The sequence below is a fragment of the Passer domesticus genome, chromosome 1, assembly GCF_036417665.1.
Source record: "Passer domesticus isolate bPasDom1 chromosome 1, bPasDom1.hap1, whole genome shotgun sequence".
Taxonomy (NCBI): Eukaryota; Metazoa; Chordata; class Aves; order Passeriformes; family Passeridae; genus Passer; species Passer domesticus.
In genome coordinates, this window is record NC_087474.1 from 17,296,627 (window position 1) to 17,315,289 (window position 18,663).

At 37.6% G+C, this 18,663-nt stretch overlaps 1 protein-coding gene and 1 long non-coding RNA gene across 5 annotated transcripts in view; one reads left to right on the forward strand and one right to left on the reverse strand.

The window, feature by feature from the left end:
• The window catches only part of PIP4K2A (phosphatidylinositol-5-phosphate 4-kinase type 2 alpha), a 149,048-nt gene that overhangs the window by 94,403 nt on the left and 35,982 nt on the right, over window positions 1-18,663 (forward strand). For all 4 annotated transcript variants that reach the window (XM_064408214.1, XM_064408221.1, XM_064408213.1 and 1 more), the window contains 2 exons: window positions 4,020-4,117; window positions 5,217-5,313. In XM_064408214.1, the coding sequence (XP_064264284.1) occupies window positions 4,053-4,117; window positions 5,217-5,313 (162 nt within the window). In that variant the 5' untranslated portion in view covers window positions 4,020-4,052. The remainder of the gene's footprint in view (window positions 1-4,019; window positions 4,118-5,216; window positions 5,314-18,663) is intronic.
• On the reverse strand, window positions 6,668-18,258 carry LOC135293749 (uncharacterized). The gene is made up of 3 exons (XR_010355853.1): window positions 18,023-18,258; window positions 9,121-9,179; window positions 6,668-6,838 (listed from the first exon to the last, which is right to left on the reverse strand). It is a non-coding gene; the product is annotated as an uncharacterized LOC135293749 (long non-coding RNA).

Sequence of the window (18,663 nt, forward strand, 5' to 3'; positions counted from 1 at the left end):
GCTTTGGTCCTCTCTCACCTCCCATGTTCCAAGCCACCACTCTGAGCCACAATTTTTTGTATGCATGTTTAAAGGGGTAGTGCCAGTCTAAGGCTTTCAACATTCTTCTGTCCTAAAGCTTGGAAGTTGTCCAGAGATGTTTTCAAGTCACATAACCACCTGTGTTTATACTAATATCACAAAAGATACTGAATGAATTACTTAAAGGGAGGTTTCTGGGTCACTTGTTAATATCATGTGTGCATGAATTTACAAATATTATTAATACATATGAGGTATTTATACATAATATATATGGTTACTATGCAACTAAAATTTTAGTCATTCATATTTAAAGCAATATATTGTCTAAGGCTATTTTATGGGATATTCATTCCTCAGAGATACAGCAAGCATTGTCCATTTCAAAAAAGACAAACTGCAACAAAATTTTGCATTGGCAACAATAATTCAAGGCAATTAAAGGATGTAGGTTGAAGGACTAAAAGAATTTTCCTTTCCAGTATTATGCACATGCATTTATTATAGCGATGCTGTACATGTGGATTCTCTGAAGTAATTGCAGTTAAATGAATGTTTGATCCTGAACCCTCAGTCCTCTGACCAGTGAGCTCTTTTTGCTTCATTTATGCTTTGCAATTATCTCTTGTTTATCTCAGTTTCTTGGGAAATTGTTTCTTGCTTATGATTTTATTGCATTCAAAAGCACTCCTTAGAGGAAAATGGGTATTTCTTATGTAATTATTACAGCTATTGTAACAGTTTCTAGTGTAATTTGGAATACTGAACTTTCATCCTTGTGCACACATCTCATTTGTTATTGCTAAGGGAACTAACTGTATTTAATGGGTAACATGAAGAGATGGACATAATACTTGTCAAAGCTATCACATACATCTTAACACATTTTCTCTTGTGCTTAATTTTCAAAGATAGAAAAAAAAGCAAAATATTCATTTGAGATAAGTTGGAAAACTCCACATGCTCCACATGTTTTCTTTGCATTTCATATTTAGTGTCTTTCAGATGTGGCTGTCTCTTCACACAGTGGTAGCAAAGTAGATAATTGATCCTTCTGACCTTTCCCTTTTCTTTTTAGTTTTTCAAGAGCTGTTTGGGGGAGGGGGGTGTTTTGGATATTGTTTCTTCTCCCTCCCCCCCACAGTGTGGTTCCAGTTTCCACCAAGATCTAATGACACGGGTGTTCCATTCACTCTTGTGCACATTTTCCAGTCAGGCCTCATCAAATCTGTCCAAAAATGTCCTATTGCAGAGAGAACCAGATCTTATACTTGAAAGGTTTAAATTAATTAATGGTCTGTGCTGCTGGGATATGCTATTACTCAGCTGGTGTGCTATACCAAAGGTCACTTCTGCTGTGTGTTCATCACCTGCTTTTTTTATTTTCCTACTCTGCTTGAGAGGAATTCCCAAAAATATTAGAGAAATTTCTTTTACTTACCTCAGATTTGGATGAATCTTAAAAGAAAGCAACCAACCAAAAACACCAACAAAAAAAATTCTGAAAACAAACCAAAAAGCACCCTGAAAAATTCCTCTCTTCTGAAAAGAACAAAACCATCAAACCTGCTGATTGGGGAATGGGGAGAGTGTACATTTTCATCTTGTAGTGAACTTCTTAGAAAAAGTATTTTGGAATTTTTTTCTTAAAATCAAAGAATCCGCAAAGTATGCTCATACAAAGGCTTTTTCATTCCAGTGTGTAGGTGATGCTTGCAAGGCCTACAAGCACAAGTAAAACTGTGCCATTACATAGCACAAATTTAAATATCCACAGCATGAAAGGTAATCTATAGATGTATGCAGAGAAACTTCATATCAGCAAATTAAGAAAGCAAGTACACATAAGAATCTGATCAATTCAGTTTTGCAAGCAAACTTTGTTGTAGATAGTTGAGCATGTGAGTTCAGTATTTTTTACAGTATTCAGCAGAAGGTGTTCTTGTGATCATTTTTGTCTGTAATATATATGTGCATGTACATTTCTGCTAATCTTCATTCAAGTGCGAAATTTGTTGTGTGATCTGGCAATCTGAAAGAGATGGTAATTCTGTAAAACAAATTCAGAATTTCATATCTCTGTGTAATATATCTACTTGTCCCTAGTTTTACTTGTACAGCAGCTACACTGGTTCTGCAGGCTCATGAGCTGCCTTGTGACTTCAGGGTGAGATTGATGTACAGCAGTATCAACTTCAGTAAAGAGCGTGTATGTTGGATGTAGTGATTTTTCAATCAGCGTTTTGTTATTTTATGTTGTATTTAATGAGGTGTCATCATGATTTATTAGGCTTGTACAGCTGTGTTTTCAAAAATTTATTGAAGTTTCTTCTTTCTCTCCCTTTTGAGTGGGAAAAGAGCTTTCTCTCTACAACACCAAGGAGTGGAGCACTTTGAGCTCATCCCTGCCATCTTTCTCTTTCCTTTCTCTGCTCTGCTTAGAGCTGCCATGCTTCTATCAATAACTTTCCAGATCTTTCCAAAGAAGCATTCTTTGCACTTTTCATGTGGGCTGCAAGATCTGAATCACAAAAATGAGACATAGCAGGGAACATTACTGGGGTTTTAAAGTATTGAAAGGTAAGGAGACCGCCTGACGTTCCTGCCAGAAGGAAGGTTTCTTTCTTCTGCTCAAGAGCTAGAGCACTCTTCACTCTTCTCCTATTTTGTTTAACTTCAGCTCTTCTAAAGATCATGCTTGCAGGGAGTGCTTTTTTTTTTTTTTCCTCCAGTATTTTTAACCTATAGCTGCTTCAGTGAAGGTTTCTCCAAAAGCCTCTCTTGAGCAGAGTAGCATTTACAGGCAATCAACATCTTCCTAGTTGGAAAGCACTGGTGGATAAGCAGTGCTAGGGAGCAGAGGAGCACTCCTGTGTTGCTACCTCCAGCCCCAGTGTACGTTCCCATTCTTATAGAGGGGACTTCCCTCTAAACCCTGTAGGAAACTGCTGGGGAAAAAATGTGCTCTGTATGAGCAAGATTTGACTGGGTAAATTGAGATGCGTGACCAGGGTGTAGGGTGCCAGAAAAACATGGATAAAACATATGTCATGAGTATTTGGTGACTGTTGTTGTAATGGGTATCTCATTCCTGGTTTGGAAGGACCCTTGCAAGCTTAACAATTCTGTCTTGTATTTATCATGTTCTAGTTAAACTTAAGTAAGGGTAGATTAATACATGTAGTACTTAAAACATGCCTACAAACTAGGTCATGGTGAAGTTGTCTACATTTTATAATAGACTTGTGTTCAGAAGTAAATTACAAATAAAAGTGGAAAAATCCTAATCTGGAGAATACTGACAATGTTAATTCCAAAGCTAGAAAGAGTAGGTGGTCCACATAAATGTAGGAAAATAAGGAAAACCTTATGACCTACGTACACCTCTATTTCTAAGCAAAAAATTATCTAAGTTGTTTGTCCAATGTGAACAATCAAAGAACTGCCTGAATATTGTGACTTACAAAAACTCATCTGAATTTTGCACTACTGTAAGAAACAAACTTCTGCTTATTGAACTGAAAATATGTACATTCACATGCATGCAAAATTTCACTTTGTTTTCTACAAACAGTTCAAGACACAGGCATACAAGATTTCTTAAGCTGTAGGGGTAAATAGTAATTGGAAATAAAGAAGTTGAATTATCTTTGTAAAGCATAGCTTGACTGGCAAAACAAGAACAATGTATTGGTAGAGGAAAGCATTTTGCTGGCATTGTCAGTGACCTTCCATAAAAAGTACACTCCAGGTGTGCTTTAAAGCACTTTTTTATTTCTGAAACAAGTCTAAATATGGAATGCTGTTTCTTCTCTTCCAGAGTGTCACTCTTGAGATTGCCTTTGATCTGGAAAGAATAACATTGCTTTCACATTCTTCCATTACCTGCATTCACTCCTGGGATATATACACAGGAAATAGTAGACTTTCAGGATTAAGACATATATGTAGCATCTTTGCAAAGACAGCAGCAACTAAATATATTCTGTTTTCTCTAGATCAATGAACTGAGCCATGTTCAAATCCCTGTTATGTTGATGCCAGATGATTTCAAAGCATACTCAAAGATAAAGGTGGACAATCACCTTTTCAACAAGTAAGTACAAGTAACAACTTTGCGTAGAAGTGGATAGTGGTAGTGATATTTTTATGAAGTACTATGAACTCTGTTATTTTTCAGTGCATGGAACTGAAGTTTTGATGATTAAGTTAATTCTGAGATAAACATAACCGTCTGTGCTGTTCTAAAAAGCAGCAGCAAAGGCTGCTGGGTAGAATTTTTTCCTCCATATGGTTTATTATTGACTTATGAGTATATTAGATACTAAAGGTGATTCTTTTTTGCTGTGATTATTTATGGCTGATATACGCATTTATTTGTGTATTTCTAAAAATATAACTTCATGTGCTCTTTATTAAGTGGTGTATTTGAATAAGAATGAGAATATAAAGCCTATATCAAATGTGAATTATGTTCAGCTTTTTATTTTCCGTAATACAAAATCATACCCATCATATAGGAGTTTCAAAAGCATTATGGTAATTTCATGTAATACCTATTGTCTCTTAAAAATAAAATGCCCCATGAGCAGTATGTACAGACATACAAAACTATTAATATTGGTTTGTGTATAAGCTGAATTTTGTTCAAGAATACATGTAGAAAAGAAAAATTCTGCTGCTTTGGGTCTTCAGCTCTGTAACAAATGTAAGAATAGCTTTTCTGTTGTATAAGTCTAAAATGAACACTAGGATATTAAAACTAGTTTTGTATTGGATGAGTCAACTTTTCTTGAAGTTTTGGCACTGTTAGTACTTCTTGATGGCACAGATGGTATAGTAATTCTTGTATAATCCAATCTAAGATTTCACCTTTGAAGTAAGTTTAGGGCAGTGGGAAAGCATTCTTTTTTCTTCTTTTGAATCCATATTTCAGAATTGTCAAAATACAGTTGTGTTCATTTCGTCATTGTTTGTAGTTCCTTAGCTACAACATAATGATGTTATAGTAAGCTAATAAACATTCATTAAACATTGTGAAGGAAAACAAGATAACCCAATCTCAGTGAAAAAAAGAAAGCATCGTAAGAGGATTGTTGCTGTGAGCTTTCTATGAACAGCTTTGAGACAAAATTCTCAAGTTGCTTATTATATATGCACAGCAATGAAGTTGAATTGGTTTTATCTTTTTTCAGAGAAAACATGCCAAGTCATTTCAAATTTAAAGAATATTGTCCAATGGTTTTCCGCAATTTAAGAGAGAGATTTGGAATTGATGATCAAGACTTTCAGGTAAGTTCACTTTGAAAAAGCCTAGACTGGTGAAATGCACATTTCTGTTAAACCTTTCGGCCTGCCCCATCTTCCCTCTGGTTCCTGCCCTTCTGCCATCTTTAGTCCTCTGTGTTTCTCACTAGAGTGCCTCCATATAAGCCGCATTTACTGAAGCTGCAGGGTAATACTTCTTGCTATGAGGAGGAAAAATAATGTCTGGACACTTCTGGCAAGAGATTCTGTATTCAGCTGAGTTGCTTAGATAACAGTTGCTTCAGTGTTCTGTCTGTATGAGATGTGGTTTCTGAAATGACCACAGCCTTTTTTTTTCTTTTTTCCCCTCATGCTTTTTTTGGTTACAGGAGCGTGACCTATGGCCTGCCAGCTTCATCCTGCTTCATCATGTCTCATTTTCCTGTTCTTAAGAGGATCTGGAAACAAATTGCTTGTGTAAAGTAGATACAGTAAACCAAGAAATTGCTCTGGATTTGGCAGGGTTGTTCCATGCAGCCAGAGTTTCTTTCTGCCTTTGCAAAAGAAAGTCCCTGAGCTCTGCTTCAGCCCGATTTGCCAGTTCTCACTGACAGTTCCCTTTTCCATTAACTGTTCCTAATGCACAGCATTTCAGTCACAGGGATAATTCCTTCTGCAGTCACACTGCAAGATGTCCTGTCCTAAAGAATGCTGGCTGCATAACCCAGTACTGCTTCCTCTCACTTTTTTGCGTTTTTTAAATATTTTGGTATGAGCTGCAGTTGTGTTTATAATGTCACTAAGATAGATTGAGAATTTTTAAGAAATGGTTTTAAGTAGCTAAACAAATGGTACAAAATGCATTTGTACAACAACGCTCCCATTCTTGCCAATGGACTAAACTGAATGTTGCAGTCAAAATCTATATCTGAGTCCTTCAAGAATGCTTTTTACCAATTTGCCCCTTTTCAAGATCAAACAATGTGTTAGAAATTTATAGGTGGGGTAAAATGTGCAGGGGTGTCGACAGAGATTAGGTTATGAATCTCATTATACAGCCACTGTAACCTTGCTAGGACACTTTGCCAGTCAGTGGAGAAGAGGATTGCTGGTTTATTTTGGAGCTGTCATGATCATGTTCCATGATTTTTCATTATCCTGTTTATGAAGAACTGTTTAAAAGGAAATGCATGGAGGCTGAGGCCAGCAGTTTAAATAGATGTATCAAATGGCATTCCTGGTTCAGTTCTGCTGTTGGACCAAGCAGGATCCTATTGCTTGAGAAGTTACTTGATCCCTTTATATGAAGATTTCATTTTTCTTGACAAAGAAGGAAGACATGTGATTGCTCTTAAAATTGTGATGTCAATTCATGCTTGCTGTCTTTAGAACATGACATTACTGGACAGTGGAAGGTAGAGTTCATGACTGTTAGACTTGAGATGGTGTAGTGAGTTAGAACTGGCAAACTTGGCACAAAGAAAAATGCTGCATTCCACATCACTGTGAAATGTTTCCATCTGCACTGCTGTTCTGCAGCAGAAATTCCTGTTGTAACTATGTTATACTGCTGTTTGGATTTATTAATGATAACAAAGATAAAACAACATTAAGTAACTGTCACTGGATAAATTGTTCATATTTTCAGATTAAAACCAAAAGTACTTCTTTGTAGCTATGTGTTTTGGTAATGTAACCAATCAACAACCCAAAATAATAACATGTAACTATGTCCTGGTTTTTGATACAACAAAATTATGTATTTCAAAAAGAATCTAGTAGTTTTTAGTATTTAAAGCATATTTACTGAAAGACAGAAAATAGTTAATTTTAACCTAAGGGAAGACAATGTCCGCCTTCACTATTGCTTTTATCCTCAGCCCAAGCAATTTATCACTCTGAATTCTTTTTCTACTGGACTAATCTGATTAAAAAGAAAATAAATTAAATGTTTAAAATATTAATGTATTTTGAACTCACTTTGAAAATTAAATTATTTTTACAGAACTAAGCATAAAGAAAATTTGTCTCCTCCTTAATTCCTGTAAGATAGGAATTATCCCTATTAAACATAGAAGTTGGTTTCATTTTAATTTTACAGTCTCTGTGATTTAAAAAGGGAATCTAATATATATACTTTTTTCAAATAACCTTTATCTTCAAGGAAGTTATTCCAATTATTATTGGTTAAAATTATTGTCTCATACTCAGAATCAAACCTGCAATTGAAAAATTATTTGCAGTGTAAAAGTAAGGGAAAGCTTATGGAAGAAATATCAAGTTACTTTCTCTGATAGTTCTTCTTATATAGTGATTTTCAGGGAGTCCTAGTCAACTGTGAACAATGTCGTTCCCATTATTGAGCCAGAAAGGATTGGTTTAGATAAATAAACCAATTACCTTGTTCATTAGTCAGACACATCAGTCACAGTCTCAAAGAACATTCATTTTAAATGCTTTTGTTTTCAGAATGTTCTGCTGATATCCTTGATGAGTTGTACCAGAGGGCAAATAGTCTTTCCTTATGAGTAAGCACTAAAAAAACAAAACCTACCTCATGAAAAAAACTGGTAGCATATGCTCTAAGTAGTGGGCTATACTAATTTTAATTCTTTACATTGTGTTTCTCATTTTGTAGTAATTTTGTGGACTGTTTAACACATAGACTTAGTTTACATGTGGAATAATCAATATATGGAACTTGTCTTACAGAGATGTCCTTATGTCTCTGAAGAGAGATTTAAATCTCATGAAGTACATGGCTCTTTGCTACAAGTAGTCTGGACTTAGGAGTCAGAGGAATTCCTTAAATTGTGTATGGTTCATGCATTACAGGAAGCCATTTCTAGTAATGGCAATTACAGTTCCTGGAATGACCCCCCTCCTTGACATGACACAAACCAACTCCCTTCTTTGAGATGTTTTTGGTAATCTGTCCTGCACCTGTCTATATTTCATAGCTAGTTGGGCATCTCCAAGAGACATTTAGTGCTGAACTGGGATTGAAGTTTCATGGAGATACACGTGCAGTTGCTAATACAGTGTAGCTTGTTTGTGCTTCATGCTTTATAATGGACAGCAGTGTAGAAAATATAGTATGAAGTTAGTGAAACCTTGAGTTTCATTCAAAGATTGCCTAGACAAACTTGTTATGATAAATGAGGTTCTTAATGTAGGTTCTTTGAACCTAGATTTGAATCTAGAAACTTCGTTCTTATATTAAAAAAATTCTGAAACAGTTACTGCATTAAATTAAAAACTGATCTTGCTGTTTTTTTCTTAAACGAAGGAATACAGCTGATGATCAGTATGAATCAAAATTGCATTTGAATGATGGAAAAACTTTAAAACCATTTTAACCACTTACAAAGACTATAAATTGTCAAAGGGAAGGAGACTATTGTTTTGTTTTGTACTGTTGGATGTTACAAGTACATACGGATCTCTGATTGAAGATTACTTTTTCAAGTGTCAAAATAATTCCAAAAGCCAGGGCATTAAGTAATGACAGATTTACCTTGATAGGGTAAATTATGTATTTTTGTTAGTGTTTTCTTGTTTAATTGAAAAAGAATCCTTCTAATATTCAGGGGAGAATACTTGAGAGCATTAACTAGTTTTAGTAGAAAAGAAAAAAATTGATTAGAAAACAGGTATTGTAAAGTCTCTCATTAAGCACTAAATTAATTTTAATTTCTGCGTTCCCTCTCAGCTTTAGACACTGTAAGGGTTATTCTACAGAAAGATTTTTATCCCATCTACCAACCCCCCACTCTGTTCCCCTCATCCAATTAATGGGATAGCTGTTTTCCTTTGGGATTGCTTTTCAAGTCAATTGACATACTTTGTTACCTTTGGGAAATCCAAGAGTAGAGTCCTGTTAGAAGAATTACAGGGTTAGCTTCTGTAAACTGAAAAATTATGAGAGATTAACAAGCAGACAGCTCACCTAACAACCCCCAGAAATCTGTAGAAAAATAGGATCTACTACTGTTACAAATGCTTCTGCTGCTGTTGCTCTGGGAAGGGAAACTTTTTTTTTACTATGCTCCAACACATCTGTTCTTGCTTAAAGTTATTGCTGAATCCTACATCTGGATTCTGCCAGGCAACAGAGGAAGGCTGGGTTCTTGCCCAGTAAAGTACAATTGCTCATACCAGAGGGCACCAATGTCCCAGTGCACCTAATGAGCCTTCTGCTGGGGATGAGGGAGAGCACAACTGACTTCCCTTCAACTTCTGCTATTGCTGTAGTGAGACAGGCTCAGATCTGACTTTTCCTGTCTGCAGGAGCAGTTTGTACAGATTCTTTGTACAGGACAAAAAAATTGTAAAGAACTTTTAGCAGCTGGTTCTGTAAGTTCCTTTTAATTTACCTGTGCTTGATATTTCTCTAAGCACTTTTGCATATAAAAGCTTGAAATCTAAAATAATTAATGAGAATTCCTGCTTTTAAGCAATTTCCCTAATAACAAACCGTATGAACTCATATCTTTAACTTCTTCTGATAAGGCTGTTATGGAGACTTTTCAATATCTCCCAGAGCTTTCTATGCAGAGGGATTTGTAGTCTAGACTCATAACAAGGCATCAGGAAAATAATGCAAATCTAGGCATGTTTTTTAGATGTCAGCCTGCAATACAATTTTCTTTTGAGGTATCTAAACTTCAGATCATCAAAATTCTTATCTCTATTTTTTTTGTTTTACATGACTTATCCAGTCTTAAGACATCATCTTAAGAATGTACTTTAAAAGTACTTTGCAATCCAAGATGATATCTTTCTTCAGACAAAGAAATACTAATCAGTGCTGTCAGCTGGTGCTTCTGTACTAAAATTCATGCTTTGATTTCTTGGCCCTTGGTTTGGGAAAGAACAAGCCACCTCCAGCATCAAACTACAGACAGCAAGGTCAGCAGTAACTATGTTAGAAGTTGGAGCTTATTCCTAAGACAACCTCTTCAATTAATTCCATAAAGTGCATTAAAAATCACCAAAGCAAGAACTATCTCGTAAAGAAAATACCAGTACTAGTCATTTTATTTTAGCATGATAAGTCTGTCAATGCCTGAAAAGTTCCTGGGCTTGTCTGTCAGATGAGATTCCTATAGCAGAGTATACAGTTTGTGGATCCCAAATGGACATTGACACCAAGACATTCAGAACTGCTGACATCTTGTTTGATGTGAGTGTAGGCAATGGTGGTAAAGTGTTGAACCAGCTGTAGTAACAAAACCTCTGCTGTTTGTAGTCCTCCCAGCATGTAAAAAATGAAGTTTTCAATCTAAATCTAATGTTCTTAGATTTAGTACCTTAAGTGTCAGCCCAAATAATAATTTAGTGAGGGTGGGAGTTAACCTTAGTACATATGGCAACAGAAATTCTAACTTGTGGTTTCTCTCAGTTTTCCCTAGAAAACATTTAATTTGCCTTGCCTTTGGCTGTTCCTTGCCTAAACTGAGTGTTATTCAAACTGGGCATTCAAACTGGAAAATAGTAATTTAGCATATGCTGGCAACATCAAAAGAGCAAACTGATAGGTACTCCCTAGTTCTTACGGATATTGAAAGGAAGGCATTAAGCCAAGCTTTGCAGGGCTAAAGGGAAAAGGCTCCCAGAAAGAGCCACAACTCTTTCCAAAGCAAGTGCATGCCTTAAGCTGACAGCTCCAAATCCAGACCTATGGTCTCAATAGGATAACTTGATTTAGGAAAGACCCTCATGTTTTATTCATTAACTCTTATTCAACAAAGTCAAGGAACCCATCACCTTTCTCCTGGAAGGAAAGCTCAGTGCAAAAAAGAAGTTCATGTTTCTCTGTCAAAGTTTTTCACATCTTTCTCCACAGTAATCATTCCCTTTTTATAAATGTTCTTAGGTGTTTGGAGTGTGTTCATCCACATCTCAAGATCATAGAAAGGAGCTCCATATTTCTGATGGGTGCAGCACAGGACCAGTGGTGTCCTGTTTTCATCTTTTGGGGATCCCATGGCATTCACCATAGGCCTTAGAGAGCCATGCTTATGGGCTGACAAGAAATCATCATGCAAAATTGTCCATGTATGTCTGGCAAAGGCAGGGGAGGTTGCACCCCTGAATGTGCTTGTAGCGTGTTACTGGCAGGTCAGGTTTGCTTTTCTCCATGTCAGACTCCTTATAGACCTTCTGGTGTTAGAGATCAGTGTTGCCTGGTCATACTTTGGCAACAGGGTTTCCAGATAAGCACCTGCTTAATTGCAAGAACAGTGTCACCATACAAAATAGACCCAAAAGTCATTCCTACCTGTCCCTGTATGACCACCCAGGTATCTCTGGGTTTGGTGCTTCTGGGGTTTTTAAAAAAAACAGTGCTTTGCCTTTCTTCTCTCTACAAGTCACTGCCAAAACATGGTCCTGAAAATCATCTCAGGAGTGGGCTACTTGTTGAAAATTACAGCAAATAACCTTGGAGCATCTCTGTCAGTTGTATGACACTGTCTCTATTATGTCCATCTTAATCAGTAATCCTGGTCTAATTTCCATATTTGTGATTCCTGAAGTCTTGTAAAAAAAGAAAAAAAAGGCTGGGGGAAGCTCCAGGTTTGTCTTGTTGGGAAGCTGTGCCTGGGCCAGAGAGCAGCACCGTGACTTCTGCTGCAGGAGAGCAGCCAGACCGTGTGTACATCATCCTCCAACAGCCACGAGCCACTGGCAGGCCTTTCCACTGACCTATGATTTCAGTCATTGCAGAGCATCATCTGTGCACTTGTTTTTGCCTATTTGTTCATGCAAAGCTTGCCCAGAGGCACTCTTAAATAGTCTGGGGTGTGATCTGATTTGTCTTTAGGGTACGTTGAGCTTGTAAAGCTCATTTTCGTTTTCCACAGCTTTTGGATGAGATCACAGCACCAGAAACCGTTGTTTGCCTTTGTCCAGACGTCATGAAATGGGGAAGATTTAAATCAATGAGAAGCTGTTAAGCCAGTCAGTTTGAAAGATTACTGTTCTTCTAAAGCTCTCCATGCTTTACCACCAGCATTTTCCTATTGCCCTTTTTCTCTTTCTTAGGAAAAGGTCTGACTCAATGGCAATTTTTATTAGGATCCCTTTTTAAATTAGTTACATGGAGTATTTGTATTACATCCAACACATAGTTCATGTGTTCAAAGTTTCTAAAATACAATCTTGTCTGCTAAAGTAGCAGTTAGAAAACAATGACATTTACATTAGGCGTGCGAGAGATTAGAATGAGCTAATTAAATTGACCTTTAAATCTCTCCACCCTCTTGGAGTCTGGGGCTAATCCTTGGCCTCCCACTGTGGAGATAAAAATTCATGCTGTGAACATTTTAAGCAAAGTGGGCAGAGAAGAAGAGCCTCACCAGCAGTTTGTCTTTGAAGAGGGGAGCAATGCTTTGCCAGTTATAAATATAGTTTGTAGTTAAGATGTCAGATGGGGGACAGGTTCTTCCTGTACTTCAGCGGCTTTGCTCCGTGTGTTTTCTTCACAAAAATAGTTTCAGTTAGATAAAATAGCTCCAAACAAGCTTGACTTGTTACTCTTAGAAATAATCAAAGCCTCTCTGGAAATTAGCTTAGGGGTTTTTTTTGATATCTACTATTGGTATAACTAACATAAGTCATATCATTATTGTTATTTAATTACAGTAGCTTGCTATTTTTATTGACCAATATGTAAGGTAAAAATTGATTTCCAAAGGATAAAGCATTAGATAGTGTTTTAGCTGGCTTCTAAGGACTCTTGAGGATGCTTCTTACAAACTATTTGCTGTGATATTTTGTCTTGGATTTTTAAAATGCTAATTACTGCAGAGCTTTATAATAATAAACAAAAAATTATATAAATAATGGATAATTAAATAACAGTCAACATTTAATTGTCAACAAGCAATTGACATTTCACATAGTGAAATCTTGCAGAGGACTCAAAATCCATTCAAATGTTAAAGCAGAATAAAGTCAAAGATTTTGTACAAAACCCACTTTGATCACCTGGCATTCTGAGCCTGTCCAAATGAGATCCTGTTCATATGGTGAGATGAATAGTTACATGATTAAAAAAGGAGTGCAGAACTACAGAGATGAGGGCTTCGTTTAGGGAGGTGGTAGCTCTGAGAAGGAACAAGAGGTCAAAGAGGACAAGAATTTAGCACTAGGGGGACCTTCACACTAGGAGTAACTGCCCCCCAGGGTGGATAAATTAGAAGGCATAGAACTCTTCCAGATCTTCTTTTTAACTTCTTTTTGACATCTGTTTGTTTTATACCTGACACTAATATTGTATATAGTTTTGATGCTAGTAGTCTTTGAAAAAGGAAGTTGAAATTTGGATGTGGAAAAAATACCAGAAGAGTATCAAAGGAATTTAAGGACATAGAGAATGCCATTTGGTTGGGAGTGACAGAGTCTGACCTGCTGCACTTGAAAAAACTGGAGTTAAGAAGTAAGTAGTACGTGAGTATCTTTGCAGGAAAAAGAATACTAGGTATTTCAGGAATTAAATAAATATGAATTACCAGAGAAGGAAATAATTAAAATTCAGAATTAAACTCCCCTTTCCAGCAACACAAATGGCTAAATACTAGAAAAATTGCTGTGGTGGATCTTGGTCTTTTGAAGATAAAAAAAAATGAGGACTGCCTTTCTAGAACTTAGCAAATCCAAAAGCAGAGATTGGAGTTCAGTTTAGGAAGTGCTGGGTGAAATTAAATAGCTTCTGATCAAAGCAGTTCTGTTGGATTCTAGTTTATGAAATTTTGTTGAAATCTCCAGAAGAAGCTCCTGTGAATGTCAAATAATCCTGGATCAGGTCCTAAAAGCACCTATGGAAAAAAAACCTTTTTCCTTACCTGATAGATATTTGTTGTAGGAAATAAAACTGTGCAGATTGCTGAGAGCTTGGGAAAGAGGAGAGTAGGCCTATAGTGAAATTAAACAACTTTTCAGGTAATTTGGTAGAGAATATGCTGTTCGTGGGTGAGATGATGACATGTAATTTAGGTGTGCTGATTAACTTTTTTTTCTGGAGAACTCTCTGGGAAGTTAAGTACTAGGAAATGGTTTAGCTCTCAGTAATTTATTTTTTTTTATTACTTCTATTATTTTATCAGAAATTAATTCTGTGGAACAAATTCTTTGTGATTTTTAGCTTTTCAGCACTGTAGATGAAATGAATATTTCCAATTGCCTGCTAGTCAGGGCAGTTTGGGTGATTTTTAATTTTTTTTTTAATATTCATTTATGTGAGGGCACTTAAGCTTCCAGGCAGTGACTTGTCAGAGGGAAACTACTTGGGAAAGAGGGGAATGTATGGAGAAATTTATCTAGTAGAGGTATCTGTGAGCTTGGCATTTTAAATGTGTCTTCAGTTGTATAAGTAATTACACAAGTAATTTAGTGTAGTCTTTAAGTGACCTCATGAAAGTATTCACACTTTAAAAGTACAAACCCTTCTCTTTCTCCTGAGACCAAAAAACCAGCAGGCACAAGATTAAAACTTCACAAATGAGAAGTGAATGGGGAATTGGCACACTCGGAGCAGGAGACTTGCAGTGAGTTGCTAAGTGAAGCTGTTAAGTGGAACAGGGTATGCTTGGCTGACAGATGTTTTAATTGTGCCAGAGATCCAAGGCACACCATGGAAGAGTTGGAGAAGGCTGGGAAAATCTGAAGGGTACAGGGCAGTCTGACCCTTAATTCTTTGAATTTTGAGCTCACTAATGCTATTGTATAAGCAGCTGATTTTTATTAACTTAATGGGACTAATACCTCCAACTTTGTACAGCTAGAGACATGCTCTGCTGGCTCCTGGCACGGCAGGGAGGAGCTGTGTCTAGCAGTAAGTGATGGTACAAGGGTTGTTACAGCATCAAACCTGTGTCTCTTGCTGGGTAAGAGTTGGGCAGTTTTTGTCTCCATCTGAAGGATATCCTCCCTCTTCTGGCTTTGTAGCTCATAGATCTGTCTGTGCTAAGTGAGGACTGGCTCATTTCCCATCTGTTCATATTCCACTTAGACTTCCCCTAATTAAGAAGCAGAGCCAGAGGGAATTCAATCTGGCATTTGCCATGATCTGTCTCTCCTTTCCCCCTCCCTTAACCCCGTTTATATTTTCCTTTTGGAAAAGGGAGATGCTTATGTTTCATTATTTATTTCCTCCCTAGTCCACCTAGAGATACCTCACTTAAGAAGGAGATTTTTCCTCCAGGGACCCCAGTGGGTCTCTTTTAACTGTATTTCCTGCTGGATTCAAGCAGAGGAAAAGGCCTACAACTGCTCTTTTCAGACAGGTTCAAGCAGCTTTGCTTCCAAGGAATTTGTGCACAGATGCTACAGTGCAACTTATCTTTCTTACTTTTCATACAAGTCATCACTTAAATTTATCTGTGTGTTCTGGTAAAAGCTGTCTGGATCCCAGAAGCTACCATTTATATCTCAAAACTGCATTCAACAATAAGAGAAGAGTCTATGCAATGTGACCAAAAGCTGTCTGAATAGCAGGACAATTCAAATAAATGTGTATTTTCAGTTTGTCTAATAAGCACAACTGCATAACTTTCTTATTATTGTCTGCTTTAAGATAAAGTACTTAAACTTGCACAAGACAACCCCAGAGTAAGTTAACATGTTTAACTTATCTGGATATATTTAAAGTCTAACTTAAAAGTGAAATTTGATACCACATATGGTGTTTCTGGTATTTCTTACTAGTTATAGATTTTCTAATGTCTGTGCTTCGAAGTGGCTTAAGTGCAGGACCTTCTTGGCCATTTAGTGTCTTAACTTGCAAAAGAAACATTTTCTAATGAAGAATCTCTTCAATTCCACAACATCAACTATTAACTTAGTTAATATTAGTGTTTGTATTATGTTAACATTTATAGTGTTAATGTTAGTATTTGGCTCAATGAGAGGCGTGAACAGTCTGAGTCCAACAGGTAAGATAGCTTCACCTACATCAAAAGGGAAAAATCATAGTGGATTTAAAAAAACATATAGTTTCCTCTTTGAAGACACTAAAATCTCCTCGTTTGATCCTTTCAGTGAAGCTCTTTCTTGTTCTTACTTGTTAATGATGATTTGCCAGTGAAGCAAATTCTTGTTATCTCTCTACTTAAAGATGGGTTGTTATCATCACCAGGCAACAGTAGATGTGTTTTACTGAAGACTGATTTCTACCTATAAACAAGTATAACTAGTATAGTTGAGAAATGGGGTATTTTGCAAGGTACCTTGAAGGTTTACTTTGAGAAGGAATTTGACCTTTTCTCTATTCACAGAAGGGAGAATTAACCATTGCAAATAAAAGAACCTACTGACAAAACTCAACTATGTATTTATCAACACAAGAAAGTGGCAATTACTAGTAATCTGCACAATGTGATATAATTAGATTTATTTTTTCTGCTTTTTAAACCACACTTATTTAACAAACTTGGGCAAGTATCAAAAGAAGACACAGAAAATAGTAATATTAAATGTCTCCTATGTTCCATGTGCTTTTAAAGTTCAAAGTAACTACATTCTGTATCTGAAAAGTGCATTGCATTGAGAGAGCTATGACAAGAGTGGGGAGTTAATAAAAATAAAGTCTCAAAGACTTTAATTTAATTAAAGGTTTAAGTAGAGGTTGTTTTTTATTTAAACCTGGTAAATGTTTAAACATTTGCTCTTAATTTAGTAGTGGAGTCCAAGTATTGTAGAGAGGGCACTTGGGTTATCTCTGCATGTATGGAAAGATGCTGCTTAGCATAAAGTCGGTTGGTTTATTCTGACAAATTAATATGCATGTAGTAAAATGATAGCTATGTGCATTCTTAATTAATCGTGATATAGATAACTACTAATAAAATAACCACCTACTAAAAAATAAATGCATCACTATTTGTAACCCATTAAAATATTAATAAAAAGTAAAGTGCAGCTAAATAATTATCCAGAGATGTATTTTTTTGTTAGCAACATTTTTGGTATGATAGTTGTATTTGCAAATTGATTTTCATTATAGTTAGTAATCAGGCAGCATAAATTTTCATTAGAGGAAGAAAAAGCTACTGCTGGAAAAACAGGGATCTGTTTAGGTGAAGGCAACTTCTGGCCATTTCCTCTTGTCCTTTTGCTTATTACCTGGGGGGAAGAGACTTAATCCCACCTGGCTGCACCCTCCTTTCAGGCAGCTGTAGGGCATGATAAGGTCACCCCTGAGTCTCCTCTTCTCCAGGAGGAAAGCTCCCTCAGCTTCTCCTCATCAGACTTCCCCAGCTCCACTGCCCTTCTCCGGACTCTCTCCAGCACCTCAATGTCCTTCATGTAGTGAGGGTCCCAGAACTGAACCCAGAACTCAAGGTGAGGCCTCAGCAGTGCTGAGTGCAGGGTTCTGGTCACTGCCCTGGTCCTGCTGGCCACTCCATTGCTGCTCCAGGCCAGGATGCCATTGGCCTCTTGGCCCCCTGGGCACTCTCTGGCTCATGTTCAGCTGCTGTTGAGCAGCACCCCCAGCACCTTTTCCTGCAGGCATCTCCCAGCCCCTCTGCCCAGCCTGGAGCTGCAGGGGTTGTTGTGACCCAAGGGCAGGAGCAGGCGCAGGCACTTGGCCTTGCTGAAGCTCAGAGCTCTGGCCTCTGCCATCAGTGCAGCCTGGCCAGATCCCCCTGCAGAGCCTTCCTGCCCTCCAGCAGCTCAACACTCCCACCCAGCTCACTGTCTGCAGCCCTGGATGCCCTCATGTGGATCTTGATAAAGACATTAAACAGACCTGGTGCCAGCCCTGAGCCCTGGGGAGCACTGCTGGATGGAATTCCATTCACCAGCAGCCTCTGGGCCCGGCCATGGCTACAGTTTCCTGCCCATCCAAGAGAGCAGCCGGGCAGGCCATGAGCAGCCAGTTCCTGCAGGAGATGCTGTGGGAGATGGTGGCAAAGGCTTTCCTGAAGTCTGGGTAGGCACATCCACAGCCTTTCACCCATCCAAGTGGGTCATCTTATCTCAGAAAAGGAGATTGGGTCAGTCAAGCAGGACCTGCCTTTCACAAACCTGTGCTGGCTGGGCCTGATCCCCTGGTTGTCCTGTACGTGCTGTGTGATGGCACGCAAGAGGATCAGCTCCATGACCTTCCCTGGCACTAGGATCAGACTGACAGACCCTGGATCTTCCTTCTGCGTCTTCTTCTAGATAGGCATTACATTTTCTAATGTCCAGTCAACTAGCATCTCTCCTATACCAAGTAGAACCCAGGCCTGTATTTCACTCAAATATGAAAATCTTTCCATGAAGGATATTAAAATACACCTTAAGAGTACTTTGAGTTCATGTACTTTACATTTTCCTTCTTTTCCTGCTTCTGATGTTCAGGGGCCAACTAGCCAATACCCTCTTTTGTGGCTTTTTATAGCTAAA